The sequence below is a fragment of the Netta rufina genome (genome assembly GCF_964035555.1).
Source record: "Netta rufina genome assembly, chromosome: 8".
Taxonomy (NCBI): Eukaryota; Metazoa; Chordata; class Aves; order Anseriformes; family Anatidae; genus Netta; species Netta rufina.
In genome coordinates this window covers 3,753,057-3,768,930 of record NC_140131.1, presented here as the reverse complement: position 1 = coordinate 3,768,930, position 15,874 = coordinate 3,753,057, and the positions used below count along the sequence as shown (strand labels likewise).

The following is a 15,874-nucleotide window of genomic DNA, read 5'->3' as shown; positions in this document are numbered from 1 at the left end:
GGCTTTTCTCTGGAGCATTTGAGGCAGGGTATTACAAGACCCTGAACCAGATGTTAGAGAAATATTAACGTAGACGGGGAAGGCAGAACTCTTGGAGGAGAGTTGACAGCCTCTCCTCAGGCTTGTGCTTCAGCACTTTCCACCTTTTGCCTCCCCCAACAGAAGGAATTTAAAGATTTTTTTTTAATTGGTATTTTCGCCTCGTTTACAGGCCGTTACAGCCACGCTGACCCCCACAGCCCGTGGCACTGGGAGCCCCCAGCCCGGCCCCCGCCGCCATCTTGTGGCAGCACCGGCGGCCGCGGGGCGCAGCCCGGGCACCACTAACACCGGCGGGCAGCGCTGAGGGAGCGGCGGTGTTCCCGCCCCCTTGCGAATCCCTCCCGGCGATTGGCTCGGAGAGCGCCACCTCCTCCTTGTGATTGGTCCATCCCGCTGCCACTCCGGGCGTTTGAAGGCAGGGGCGGGTGTGGGCGCTGACAGGGCCGCCCCTCCCTCCCTCCGCCCGGGGCCCGTCACGTCAGCGGCGCGGCGCTCGGCGGGGAGGCCCGGCCGCCGCCATGGAGGCGAAACCCGCGGACCTGCGGCTCTGCGACAGCCTCATCCTCTGGGTGAGCGCCGCCTCGGGCCCTCCCGCCGCCGGGGCGTCGAGGGCTGGCCGGTGGTGCGGCCTCGGCGTCGCCCGGAGGGGTGGGGGAGGCTCGTGAGGGGGCGGCCGTTGGGAGCGGCGCGAGGGCACCGTTGCCATGGTGACGGGGGGGGGGGGGGGGGGGGGGGCGGTGTGAGGGGTCCTGAGGGGGCTGTGAGGCGCTGTGGGGGGCTCCACAAGGGGTCGGGGGGCTCCATAAGGGGATGAGGGGCTCCATAAGGGGCTGAGGGGCCCCATAAGGGGCTGAGGAGGTCCTGAGGGGTCCTGTGGGGTCCTGTGGGGCCGAGCAGGGTTTGAGGGTCCCCCTCAGTAAGGAAATGGTGAGTTGGGGGCGAGGCTGTGAAGGCAGGGCTGTAATGACAGGGCCCGCACGATGAATTTCCTTCTCCAGCCGCTAAAAGGCCCCTGCAGGACTGGCAGCCTGCAGAAGGGCCTGTGGTAGCCTGTAGGCCCAAGCTGTGGTTCCGTGGCCGTGGCTTCCATGGGGAAACCACTCTGTAATTAACAATAATAATAAATACACGTAATTAATTCGGCTGACAGGAGCGGAAACCTCAGGACTCGGTTGCAGGTTTCGGTTGGGCAGAGCGTTGCTTGCAGCCAGGTGCAGCGTGCTGACGTGGGTGTCGCTGCATGTGCGAGAAGCACGTTCTGCTTGGGCTCAGCTGTCGGGCTCGCTTGCTTTGTCCCTTGTCCTTTCCGAGTTTCTTCTGTGCTCATCCATAATTTTAGTCTTGCAGATGCCAATGTTTTAGGAGAGAGTGAGCTGTGTTACACAGAACTCGTGTGGCAAAGGCCAGAAATACTTGGCACTATCAGCCTCTCTAGAAATAACAGGTATTCCTCCTGTGCAGAATGTAAACAGAGGAGAGAAGAGAACATTTGAGAAGCATTGTGGAGATCCAGGAATGAAATTGGCGAATGTGATAGCAGCATGTATCAGAGTTGCTGTTCCTTTTCCTCTCTGCATGACAATACAGCAGTTTTAATGCGTTTCAGTCTGTCACAAAACACTGAAAAACAATTTCTGCCTTCTTTTCTTCCTCCCATTTTCTTTTTGGTGCCCTTGAATGCCCCTAACAATTTGTTGGTTTTTAGAATTTCAGCGACCTTATGCTTACTTCTCTTCAGTTAGATTAAAAGATAAGAGAGATTTATTTATTCTTTCTCATTTTGGGCTGTTTACCCTTCTTTTCCTCGTGGTAATCAGTTAAAAATAACTCTATCATAATTATATTGCAAAATAAACCAGTGAAAGAACTTGAGCAAATACAGTCCTGAACTCTATCTCAAAATCATTTCAGCAGGGCTCAGCTGATTTATTTTTAGAATTCCTCCTTTAAAATGTATTACGTTTAATTGTCCTTTTAGTATAGTCACTGTACATATCTCTAACCACATAACGGATCCTAAAGAGAATTCTAAAATAACTTTGTCAAGCCTTACATGGAAAGGGCATTGTACAGAGTTGTTAGTGTAAATCAACATCCAACTCCCGTGTGTTCTCGTTCTGTACACAACACCTGGCAGATGCTTTGCTAGGTGTGTAGCTTTAGATCTAACACCTTCTTTCTCTGACCTACTTTACAACTTAGTAGAAACCAAGCATTAATAAAGATATATTTCAGAAGTCTTTTCAAATTGATCTTCATAGTAGATTGAATCTTGGGAAAAAAAGATCTTCTGAAGTTGGGTATTTAGGGAGAGAGCAATGAAACGCTCTGAAGAGAAGAGGGTTCTGTAGATCTCTGTAGCAGTAATGGTTTTTCATTTTGTTTCTTTAATACAACCAAGATCTGTTCCCCTTGCTTGTGACTTTCTGTGTTCTGCTACCATATCCTGATTTTTCTTTAACATTAGCAGTTTTGTACTAGAAAACATGTGTTGCCCAGAGGTGAAAGAGAAAGTATGAATAAAAATGTTATCTATTGGTTCTGTAACAAAAATGTGATTGTATTTAATTTTTGTGGACATTACAGAAAAATGGAGTGGAGTTAGTTTATATAGGGAACGTGTACGAGTTTCTAAGAAAAACTGACTCAAGGAATATGTGTTGAGATTGAACTCGCAAGCCTGAAGTTGTTGCAGAAACAATTTTCTAAGTCAGAAAGACAAACTGGTTGTTAGATGTGAAGTAAACCTGAATGTTTTCCATCCCTGGGTAGGAGAGGCACGGAAGAGTTGCATTGGTGGGGCTGGTGATGCAGTACTATGGGGCAGAGTAAGAGTTCCTTGAATGTCTTCTGGCACAGCACCTCTCCAAGTCTTCTGTGTCTGCCCCCAAACTAGAGGAGGGTCCTTACACATGGGTTGGTTCTGCAAACGTCCTCTGTAGGGCTATGGCCAGCCAATTACAATGCCTTAAAGCGTTGGTGAGGCGTGTGCTCGCCTTATATATGCTGCAGTGTTACACCGTGTGGGTGTTCGGGTATGTATCACACATCCATAATCACTATTCATTTAATGAAGGGGGGATGGTGCTGAATGGGAAGACACATACCTGGGCACTGCAAGTACAAGTTACTGTATGGCCTCTTTCCCCCATAGCTCAGTTTGCAGGAACGCTTCTCTGCTAAAATCAGAGGCAGGGTGTGTGAAGTGCAGGACATAAGAGGTACAGGTGGCAAATGTGAGAAATGTGACATGAGTCTCTTTGTATCCAAAGGTTAATAAAAATCATGTCATGGCAAAGGCTTGATCTTGCTTGTATGGAAGCGACTGGCAAAACTGCAGCGCTTCTTTTGGATCACTGGTATGGAAACCGACTTAACTGGTTTGTTTACAGGAAAATTTTATTTCTGTTTGGTTATGATCTTCTGGAAGTGTGTTTTAGAAATCTCATTTGAGCAAGCATAACCCCAAGCTTCACATACATAAATTAGAAGCTGCATGAGAGAACAATTTGTGAAGTGTCTCAGAAAGGAAGGAGTTTGAAAGTCTGGTGGGACTAGTTCATCCTTTCCAGATCCAGGAACAGGGTTACAGGTTTGGTGTGTTTGTTGGAGACATTTTTATAAAAGTGAACCTGCAAAAGAGTGGGTGGCTTTTATTTTTCCCTTTTTGTAGAATGTGTCAAGGTGCTCATCGGTCCTAGTGTGATTGAATGCTACATGAGAGCCGGCTGCCAGCAGCAAGTAGTGTGTTCCATGGGTGGTAATGTTCTGAGACGGAGGATTTTCCCACTGTAGTTGTGGTCTTACTCCAGTGCCAGATGGCACCAGCAGCATTTGTAACGTTAACGTTTCTGTGGCGGAGTTGGTCCATTACAGTTCTGGGGTTAGGAGTGGGAGTGATTACTGTTACTTTAAAATATTTGTAGTGTGGGTGTGAAATGCCCTGGGTCTCCTGGGTGAGACTTAGGGCATACCTGTGTTGGGTAGGTTTCTTGATTTCTGCTGGACACTGTGAATACATACACAGCTTGATGCACAGCTGTTCAACGGTAGAACCTTCAGCAGATGCAGAAAAAAGGCAGTGAGTGTTGAATGATAGAAAATTAAGTTTTCAAATGCATAGTTTGAATCTAGTAGCTGTATGTCTGTGAGGAAAAATATCTGCCTCTGTTGTAGTAGCAAGCACAGGGAGTGATTATGCTAGATTCGTGAAATGGACTTAAGCATGTCCTTAAGGCTGTATTTTTAGAAAAACTAATCAAATGTGAACAAAATAGCTCTGCTGCAATCCGGAAGTCTATAGTTGCCTCTGTCAACCTCCTCCCCACACCCCAACTTTTTTTGGTTTATAAATATATTAAGAAACTGCTCTGAGTAAGTGGCTCGTCTGGCATGGGATTTGGAGAATCCATGATTAATATCTCTACTCTCATATTTTTCTGGGCGCTTATATAACTTTCAAATACGGGGAGAAACTAAGACTCCTGGTCCTGCTTTTTGCTTAATTTCAATTATCTCTTTGTATTCCTGGAGGTACCGGTGTGCGCGGCGTTGTGCGTCACAAGGTTTCCTAAGGCTTTGTTTGCTTCGACCAGCTTGGATGACCTTGATCAGAGAAGTGAAATGAGAAAACCTGTTACCCTACTTAGCAATTTCTTCAGGTTTACGAGGGTGTATATCCAAGTGGCAGCGCTGCAGTGTCGTGCCATAAAGCGCTGACTTCTGGCATGCTTGGTCTTGACTTCTGTGAGCTGCTGTGCCTGCTCCCGAGTTGGCATTAAGGCTGCTGTAGTATTAGAAACCAGTGCTGTCAGTCACCGCTGCTTCACTTTGTGTGCTCCTACTTAATCCTTTATGTAACCTACAAGGGATTACCGATTTGTCGCTTGCCATAATAGGGGATTTTAAAAAGACTCTTTAAATTGAAAAACAAGTGTAAAAAAACCTGTCTGCATATATTTCTCTTCTGGGCTCAGTTAGGCAGTTTCTGAAGCAAGCAAACCAATATTCAGAGTCTCTGGTCACTCTTAAAAACACAGCAAATGACTGCTTCAGATTCTCACAACTGGAAACAATATTTCTCTGCCACTCTTGTCCAAGTAGTGCCATTTCCCAAATGCACTTGACTAAGTCATTCACTGGTGGCTTTTGAAAAAGCTGAAGTGTCACAGGATGCTTGGGGAAGGTCTCATGGGATGGAGGGGTGGCTTAGGACATTGTGAGCATAATAAGTACCAGAAGTCAGTTTTCACAGTGGGCAGAGATTATGAAGGTTTGTTCGTCCTTCCATTGTATCCAACAGAAACCTTTTAACAGTATTAACAGCAAACTTTCTCCTTTTTATCCATTGTGCTAAATAAAGCTGAACTTAAAATAAAGCTTATCAGGAATTCTTTTCCTGAGTAACCAAGGACTGTTGAGTCCCTGAATGACACAGGAGGATGAGGTGGCTGTGGCAAAGCTCAGTACAGACTTGAGTTTCTGGAGAATGCAGCCGGGGAAGACTTTGTTTGCTGTTTCTTTCCGCGTGAGAAGCAGGGGGTGCGAAGTGAAGCCAGCAGATGAGCAGCTCTAACGAGAAGGGGTGTCCTGCAGAGTCTGTGAGTGCTGATACGGGGCTACGAGAAGTGCTTCAACCAAGCTCATGGAGGAAAACAACACTGAGGGCTGTTAAAGGCAAATACCCTGTCTGTTCTCCAGGGGTTCTCCAAGACACAAACTCCTGGAGCCTGATGAAGTATTTGGCAGTTTGTGGTTGCTTCTAACAGTCAGTGGAGTGACCTGAGAACCTGGGTACCTTAGTGCCTTAAGGCTGTATAGCTTGAAACTGTTAGAATTGCATGCAGAACTTGGTAGCCTGGTAAGAGCAGCCTGTGGCTGTGTAACAGCCTGTGTATCACTGGACGATGGGATTCTTGGTTACTGTGTATAGAGCTGTCTGGTGGGTGAATGGTCCTAGCAGTGCTCTGTAACGATGTAGAAATGAAGAAGATACTCTTCCCTGCTGTTACTTTTGGAGAAGGTAGCTGCAAGAAACTCAAGCTGATAAATCTGAATCTTTAGGATGGGAACTGAACCTTGTTTGTGTAGTCCTAGCACAAAGGGACTTTAATTATACTTGTACCTAGAATCACTGGGCAGAATGCAAAGATTACTTATAATAATTTGTATAGAATAGATAGATAAACTTCCAATAACTAATTTGATCTGTAATCTGGTTTTATAATAGAGCTGAAAAGTGAAAACTGGGGCTTTGTTGCCTTAATCTTTAGGCAGAAATATGTAGGTGGGGTAAAATTGCATCCAGCAGTGTGCTTAAACATTAGGTAGTGTGATGCTTGTAAAATACCAGAAAAAATATATATGAATACCTGGGAAAAATGTATAGTAGATGTTACAATAGAAATTTCTTGGATATACAGCAATATTTTAAGTTGCCTATTTTAATAGGAACATCGTTACAGCAATGTTGGAATTCCTGTGTTGCCAGCTTGCACCATTTCAAATGCTTCAGTGTTTCTCAGCTGTCTTCATATCTTTGAAGTGTACAGTAGCCCTTGGATAACTGCATTAACTTTACAGTGGTTTTGCATAATTTTCTGCTTTCATTCTTAATCCCCAGATAATCTCTGGGCATTCTATTGGTGTTGTGACTTCTGTTACTACATACACGTAGTAAAGGACTGGAGATAATACTATGTATATGTATTTTTCTCATCAGTCTTCATTCCCTCTTTCAATGCCACTTTTTGTTTAGGTAGCATTAGAGTTCAGTGCTGCAACATAATCTGAGGAATGGATAAATACAAATTTACTTTCCTGATTATTGTTCCATAATCTGCTTTCTAATAAAAAGACTAGTGTTGAAAAGCAAAGCATAGTAATGTTAACTTTTTAAGCGACTAGTTATAATCAGCAGTCACAGATACCGAGACAATTGGGTTGGTTTAAAAGCTATGTAGTTCAAAAAGGATTTCAGGCTGCCTGAAGTAGAAAGATGTACTTTTAAATGCTTGTGTCTTAAAGAGGAAAATGATAACTAGTTTGCTGTCCTTCTATCTGACTAAGAAACACAATGTTTTTCCCTCCTTAGTTGCAGACGTTCAATACTGCAGCACCTTGCAGAGATGTTCAAGACTTGACTAATGGGGTTGCCATGGCACAGGTACTTCATCAAATGTAAGTTGATACTTAAGTTCCAAGAAGAGGTATTTAGTTTCTTGAGGCTTTTCTATTTAACATGCATGGTCATGTTAAATTAAACGTTTCCTACACAAACATTTATGTTATAGTTACAAATTTAGAGTAGATGGTTGATAGCAGAAAATAAAGTATGACTTTATGTTGTTATTTGGGAGATGATATACTAGTTACATAATAATGTGATAGAGTGGAGAAGAAGTTGAGGAGATATTAACTGTGGTTTTAAATTCATACGTAAGAGTAATTAGGCAAAACCTACAATCTCTTTCATTTTTTTTTTTAAATCAACTGTATACCTAAGATACAGGTATCCATGGAAATCTGTGCCTCTGTGGAATGAGGAACTAAAAGTTCAAAAGTCATATCTCTGTGCTGTCTTCCTCTTGGGATTGCTCAATTGTTGCAGACTTAGAACACAAGATTTAAGTGCTAACTTATTTGTGTGGAAAAAAGAACCAGGAAACCTCAGCAGCACTGGTCCATTACTATTAAAAGCCGTTGCAGTGGACCAAACAAAAGCAAATAAATTCCATTTTTATTGGCGTGATGACAAATGGTACTGGACTGGGTGACGCATTCATTCTGAAATTTGTAGTTTCCTCAGAGAGGATTACACCACCATTCTTTGATTGAAACAAGTCATTGCTGCAACATTTGTTGGTGGTGATAACCATAACAAAAGAGAAGCCTGAACTACCACTTCCTTGCTCAAAATATGTTTTTGACTAAGATATTACTTCTAAAAATTATTTTTTAAACTTTAACAAGTTAAACTTTTTTTTTCAAGTTGACACTTTTATTTTTTTTTTTAAAGTGTGCTGCATAAAGACAGCTCACTCTTTTCCTGGAGCCTGCAAGAATTGTTTGAGGATTGCCTAGTGAAGATTTGCTGAGGGTTGTTTCCCAGCATCTCTGTACTGTGTCAGTTAACTAGCTGGATGCCACTATTTCTAAAGTAGTGTGTCAGTCAAACTGCCACGTCAGGACGCTAGCATAGGAAACAGCAGCAGTGCTACAAGCGAAGGTCTGTAGCAGCGGTGTAGTCTAGAGGCTAGAACTCTGGCTTAGCATATATTTGTGGTACTAGGCTGACACAGGCCTCGGGCAAATTTCTTTACAAGCAAGTGGTTGATATGCATGTAGGGATAATAACTGCCTCTTATTAGGTGCTCTGAGGCCGGGGATAAACAGTGTGATGTCAAAGTTGAGATACAGTTAGGTATGCTGTGGTTGTGCTTCTTGGCAATTCAGTGTGTATAAAGTCCCCCCACCAGCAGCTTGCCTATGATGGTGAAGTGAATGTATTTCTACCCAAGGGAGCCAAAGAGATACAAAAAATATGAAATACAAGTAGATAAAACGATTTTTTTTCTTGCAAAGTGCCTTTGACTAACTGTAGTGAAGGTAGAAAAATCTAAATATATAAGAGTAGGTAGCAAACTTAATGACAGCACTTTTCAAATGATAATGTTTCTGTACGGCACTGCGATCACTTCTTAAGATAATAACTGAGCATGACAAAGGCCTGTACATACTTGTGTTACCAAGTTTAGCTAGCTTGAACATCTACAGAAATTCTTCCTGCCCTGGAAGATAGTATCATAATTCAGCCAGTAGGATGGAAATTCCCTGTGACATAAGTATAATTTGCAATTTCCAAGAGTTCACGCCTCATTAGACACCCTAGTTAAACTTTCTGATGATTTAATGCTAAGTGTCTAGTACCCTATTTAATTAAATGCGTGCTTATTAATGTTTCATCATTGAATTTCATTTCAGAGATGTTGCTTGGTTTGATGCATCTTGGCTAAATCGCATTAAAGAAGATGTTGGTGACAACTGGAGAATAAAGGTAGGTATTCAGTGCTGAAGTTAATAAAAATTTTGTGGGGTTGGATGTGGTGTCTTTCCTGAGTGTATCTAGCAGTCCAAAAACTACTGATGAGAATTAAACACAGACTTTTTGAGGTTATTTTAAATGTACTTGAACTGTCTATCAATAGTTTGATTGCATTCCAATATTGTTGCATGGGGATTTTCTGTTGTGGTGTTTCTCTTCCCCTGTCATTATGTGGTCCACTCATAAAGCTGCTGTGTAAGCATTTGATTGTAAATTATTTAATTACAGTGAAATCAATAGTCTTAATAAAAACCCATAACCTTATCTTTCATCTATTAGTCTAGTAATCTGAAGAAGATACTGCAAGGAATTATGGACTACTATCATGAGGTAAGGAAAAAGCAGCAATTTTATAATTGTTCTAAAGAATAGATGTTTTCCTCTTTGACCTGGATTTTTGGGGTGTTTTTTTTATTCCCCTTGGCTAATTAATCTATTTTAAGGGCTTTTTGGATAGAAAGTATGTGATAATTATCCAGTTAAATGGGAGGTCTGAATGAACATAAAATTAGTCTGGTGCTAATACAAGTGATATGATTTTGCATATCATATATACACATGCTTGAACAGTTTACTTTAGATAGTAGGAGTATAATCTGGAAACCACGTCTCTGTCGCTGCCCAGGCACGTGTCAGAAGTGCTGAACTACAGCATCCTACAGACCTTTGGGCGTATATTCATATTTGCTCTTGTCTGGTGAAGTTCAAATCCTTTTCTACACAACAGAGCATTTAGCAATCCTGGTCTTCATTCTGATACTCACCTGGAAGCTGGTAGATAAATAATGAATCCCCTGGGTACAGGAAGGATTGCAGTTTGTTCTCACTTATGCAGGATGGTGTTGTAGCCATAAAAGGGTGCTGTGTTCTGACTTAAACAAATGAGAAAAAAAAAAAAAAAAGCCCAACAACAACCCACTAACAGAAAACATTTGTTTAATGTAGTATGGAGATTGACTGCAGTTATGTAATAGGTATGGTGTAGAAAAGCTGGCTGGATCATCTTCCTGCTTCCTGGTCTCACCTGGCCTTAGTTGTGATACCAAGTGCTGAGCCATTTATATTGTCAGGTCTGAGGCACTCTGGATATATTTAGGCTTATGAGAAGGTTTTTAAAGGATTTGGGAGAAACTGAATTTGAGAACATTTTTAATTTCTTTATCTTGCTGGTTGAAAAAAAAATCTCTAATATTTGAAGCCTATTGTAGGAATTTTTAACTTACTGCTACCACTATTTTCTTGTGCAAGGGGTCATTAAAAACAGCTCAGTTAGTGCATTTTCAAAACTTGTGTTTTTGCTAGAGCAATTTCAATGAACTCTTATCAATTTGCATAACTTCATGGCAATAAATAATTGCTGAGTGGATTGAGTATATTTTTAATGCCATTCATTTCAGATTAGATCTAGACCTATTCAGAGGCAAATAGGTGCAGAGTTTGGTAAAGGTCATTGGCTAGCACTGCACTGAGTTCCCCTTTCCCCAGCACACATAAAGATTTAGGAGAGGAAGTTTAGAACTATCTTTCCTGGCCCCCAGAAGAGATGTTTTGTGACACCTCGGTTTCATGTATGAAGCCCTGTAACAAACAAGAACATTTGTTTAGGTCTTTTTGGATTTCTTGATCTAACACTATATACTCTGTTTGTATCTCTACATTTAATCTTTAAAATCTTTCCCTTCTATAAGTTTTTTCATAACAAATCTCTTAACGGCCTCTTCATTCTTCAGATTTCCTACGTGGTAACACATTTTCATGTTGTGAGAAAGCAAAAGCCTTCTTACTCTTTTCATTTTTTTTCAGTTTTTGGGTCAACAGATTTCAGAAGAACTTATCCCTGACTTAAATAAGATATCTGAGAATTCGGATCCCACTGAACTGGGAAGACTTATGCAGCTTATTCTAGGCTGTGCAGTCAACTGTGAAAGGAAACAAGGTATGGGCTACCTTATTCTGATGAACAGCAGACTGCTTCAGGGTGTAGTGATTCTTAAGGTGGAAGAGGTATAGAATTTTCTTTATTATGTATCAGAACATCTCAATTGTTCATGTGCTGCATTTGCATACTTAATCTGAAACAGGATTTCACTTCATTTTCCCATATTTTTTTCTGTTTCTGTGCGTAAAACTCAAATTATGTTCAAGATGGGGTGAAAATAGTCTGAAATACGTGTGTGAGGGGTTATTCCTACTTGGTGAAACAAGTACCAAGGCCTAAAACTTACCATGCAAATGCCAATTAAGCAAATCAAATTAAAAACTGATATTAGAAACTGCCTTTTGACTATCTTTAGTCTTTTATCTATCTGTAGAGATAATAATCTCTCACAGGAGCTAATGCTTAATGCTCTGATGGCTAAGAAATCCTGGCATGCTTTTGTTGGTAGAAAAGTTGCAATTCCTAAGTAGTCTGGAATAATTTCATCAAAGAATGCTTAGGAAGTATGCTAAGTTGGGTTGCATTGGGAACGAAGATACTAGAAATAACTATCTTTCATTATACCTCATTAACTCAATTGCAAGGGTTTTGATCCTTTGCAATAATTTTTGTTTATACGTATGTATAGGTATGTTATTAGAAAAAGAACCGTGGAAGAAAGATATCTTAATCTGCTTTCTCTATTGTACATAGTATAAATTTGTTCACTTAAGAATTTATAATGTATCTACTATCTTATTGGATAATAATGATGTTGATTTAATAATAGCACTGTAAAAAGAACAGCATTTTAGAGAATAACTTCTTGATCTTTATTAAAAAAAAAAAAAGCTGTCATGTTACTCAAGCCATTATGATGTCTGTATCATGAGTCACAACATTTTTTTTTCGTAGAACACATACAGAATATCATGACCCTTGAAGAGTCTGTTCAGCATGTTGTCATGACAGCCATACAAGAGGTAAGTAATAATTCGTAGCCTAATGTCAGCTGAGAAGTTTGTATATCCAATTGTTGATCTTTGTGCATTCTTTAATCCAAATAAATGTCTGTGAAGAGCCTAAGTACTTGACTAAGTTGTCTGGGAGGATTAGAACCAAGAGACCTCAGACTCCAGCTAAAGGGTTTTGATTTTAGTCTCCTATGCCCAAATGTTCAAATTGTGGAGATGATAAATGCTTAATATTTCCTGTTTCATGCAAGAAGTCTATCTCATGGCAGCTGGTGTTTATACTGAAGTCAGGTTCTGAAATTTCTGTCCCAGTGTTATGGTCTTGGACCCAAGGCTATGCTGATGGCAACAGTTTGTGAGGCTGCATAGTTCTGGTAGGTCATTCCAGCATCTGATTTATGAACTCCCAGCAGAATTTCTTGTTTTTGTCATGGTGCCCTCCCCCTGCCATTTTCCTGTGTTTTTAGTTGGATTGTTGCAGTGATCCAGCTTACAGCATATCTCTACAGTCTCTACAGATCTGTGAGCTTCAGGGCTGTGAAGCTCAGGAGAGTGTGGAAGGAGGCAAGAACTACAATACTGATGTTTGAAGAAAATGTAACATGTAATTGCACATCCCTCCAGATAGCAGTGGAGTTGGTAGGAGGCTTTAAAACTTAGAGATTTAAACTAGCTATGCAGGTTTTAAAGCTGGTAATGCCCTATTGGTAGAAATAATTGTTTGTTATTTTATGACTAATCAAACTTTCTGAAGAAGTCTTATGAATAACTCTAATTCCTGAGTAAGAAGTAAAGCCCTTTAACTGCTGTCAAACATACAATGTATATCTTTGTACCTTGAGATCAGTGAGAGCTGTGTTAATGTTCCCATTTGTGCTTAATGACAATTAGCGTAAGTGACACAAAGAAGCATGATAACTATTAAATTCACTGAGTGAAATCCTGTCCTCTGGTCTGCTCCCTTTTAACTTGACTGGGGGCTAGCAATTAATTCAGCAGGGGATATATTCATCCATTAACACGTTACTGTTCACACTTGGTTAATTTCTTAATCAAAGAGCAGAAATCTGCCCTGTTATTCTAGATTTTCTTCAAAGCTTTTACAATGAGTTTTTTATTATTACTAATCTATTTTGATGTATTGAGGGAAATGATGGAAAATACAGCTGATATTCAGTAGACAGCAAACTTGCAGAATATTAACCTCTAATTTAACCTTTTTTTTTTCCTGTGGCCTTTTTCTGTAGCTCATGAGCAAGGAAGTGATGGGTCCATCTGCAAGTGATACATCAACTGAAATGGAACAGCAGGTAACTGCCTAATATTTGTAGCCGTTACAGCTTAAGATTGAACACTAGTCAGTATCTTTCCATCTCCCAAATGAAGAGGACAGCTCTTCCTCTCCAATTTTAAAACCAATCAGCCAAAACCACCACCAACAACAAAAAAAACATTCAACAATAAATTTCATTGTTGTCTCCTCTCTGCACAAACTGCTTGGTGTGTTCCAGTTAGTGTTGACAGTATTAAACCACAGTGGTTCACAAAGGGCAGAGCAACATGCTGGTGTAGGCTGAGATGATACAATAAGGTATCGTTTTCAGTGCTAATTCTAAGAAGTGGGTAGCAAGGTTTGTTCTAATACAGCTTCTCTACAACATATGAAGTGAAAGCTAGGTAATCTTCCTTGATGGGGTAGAACATGCCAATGTTAACCTACATAGCCAGAAGAGCTAAGTGGACATCAAGACTAAGATGTATCAGGCTAAATGCTTCTCTATTTTTAAGAGGTCATGAAAATTTTTATTAATGTGAATGTATAATGAAGTTGTAAAAGTGTCTGCTCATAAAGGAACATCTGTATTTCTCTTCTGAAAGGAGGAACTTTTGATTGACCAGTGTAAGCCTGAATTTGGAAAGATCTTGCTGTGTTGACAGTGAATTTAATTTTGAGAGGAAGGAAGCCAGGGAACCAGGTTTTAGACTTCATCCATGTACATGAGTCTTACAGCTTCTGTTACTGAGCATATGCGAACCAATGAGCAGGAGGCATTTAACAGGCAGGGACTTGGAAATTGCGACAATACAGTTCTTGCTGGGTGTGTTCTTTGTTTTGCTGCTAGCATAAGTTGTTGTATTGAACCTGAGTGTTACTCTGAGTTTCAATAATTCATTTATTACAAGTGGTATAGATTTAAAATGTGGCTGAAATGAACAGAGATCATGATCCAACAGTGTATGGGGGTTTCTAAGTCTATGTGCATGCCTAACATCCTTCTTTAAACAATTTATATAAGCAATTGAGACACTGTGGAAGCCAGAATTAATTCACTGTCTTTGTTCTTTAAAAGCTTAAAAAAGCTTTGGAGGATCTTCAAGAAGCACTAGCGGAAAAAGAAGAGTTGGCACAAAGATGTCAAGAGCTAGATTTGCAGGTAAGAAACAGCAAGCAGCTTATTTAATATGTAGTGGTTGTGATTTAAGATTTAGAAAGTTGTGTGTTTCTGGAAAGAGCAGCCATTCTCTTCTCCAGAATACAATTACTGGAAATAGTGTCCTGATGAAAGTGTAAACTGAAGCAACCTTTGCATTAAGAGTTGACAAAGGACCTCATCTTCTACCTTTGTTTACTCCTAGTAGCAAATAGCCATGAAAACAAAGTTACCATGGATTTAACAATTGCCAATTCCATTTTTAGTCACTGCTGCCTTTAGTCCTTTAAACTGTATCCAAAAAAAGCAGTTCATGTAATAATCAGTCATTAGATTTAATCGTAGGAAAATTATACTGTTTCCAACAGCTGTTGATGAAAGATTCAAATTTATCTAAAAATTTAAAAACTTTTTATTGTATGCAATTTTATCGTGGAGCATATTTGGCAAAATAGGATCAATTCGTTTTCATTATTTCTTGCTTAACCACACTGATAATAGGTTAACTTTTGCTTTTAATGGATACAGGAGTTAATCCAGTCTCTTTAGAGGAAGGAGAGAGGATTTCATAACAATAAGAAGGAACTTTAATTAACTTTAAGTTAACTCACTTTTTAAAAATAAATAAATAAAATAATTAAAAAAAAAAAACAACCACATTTGTTAGCCCTAAGTTTTATTCCTATGTTATGACCCTATACTCTGGGAATAAAAAGAGGTTAGTGTGGTAAGGCAGTTCATTCAGATTTGATTCTGTATGAAGTGAACATTTGCATGACATCTTACAGGAGCCAGAGTACTATACTGGCTGTATGAACCTATGTAAAATAAATTAAATAAATCCAGAGGCCAGTTTTAAATTTCTTGCAGATAGTGTAGTAACAACTGAAATAGTAGAATATGTTTAGAAAAGGAGCTCTCCTTGCTAATTGCAGATGCAAAGGAAGATCTTTCTAGAATTAAACTAGTATTTTACTTCTGTTTTTCTTGAAATAATAGTACATGTTCCTGGTGAAAGCAAAGGTGTAAAAGTATTTGTGAGGAGAACCCTGCAGAAGAAAACCCATTCTTTCAAATGTGCAAGAGGATTGCTCTGACAGCTGAGCTTGCAGATTACAGTTGTTAAACTTTTCAAAGTGTTGTGTTCACTATTCAAATGTTCTTACTTCTAGAAGTTTTGGTAATAATTTACCTGTCCTTTCTGCTTCCATTAGGAGACTTAGTATGTCTCAGTGGAGATATCTTGAGGTTTCTCCTATACCCCCCACAAGTTTTTCCTTCAGAGATTTCTCCATTCAATAACAATGGGTTAAACAAACCCAGGTGCTCATAACAGTGTGGCCCAGATGAAGGCATTAAAGATGTTGGGGGAAAGGTACTGCTGATTATAAACAGATGAGTTAAT

At 40.2% G+C, this 15,874-nt stretch overlaps 1 protein-coding gene across 1 annotated transcript in view; it reads left to right on the top strand.

Moving 5' to 3' along the window:
* The first annotated feature begins 538 nt into the window (after positions 1–538).
* The window catches only part of HOOK1 (hook microtubule tethering protein 1), a 29,998-nt gene continuing 14,662 nt past the window's right edge, over positions 539–15,874 (top strand). The window contains exons 1-8 of the mRNA XM_084291359.1: positions 539–611; positions 7,136–7,221; positions 9,025–9,097; positions 9,425–9,475; positions 10,949–11,081; positions 11,979–12,046; positions 13,285–13,347; positions 14,389–14,472. Of these exons, the coding sequence (XP_084147485.1) occupies positions 561–611; positions 7,136–7,221; positions 9,025–9,097; positions 9,425–9,475; positions 10,949–11,081; positions 11,979–12,046; positions 13,285–13,347; positions 14,389–14,472 (609 nt within the window). The 5' untranslated portion in view covers positions 539–560. The remainder of the gene's footprint in view (positions 612–7,135; positions 7,222–9,024; positions 9,098–9,424; positions 9,476–10,948; positions 11,082–11,978; positions 12,047–13,284; positions 13,348–14,388; positions 14,473–15,874) is intronic.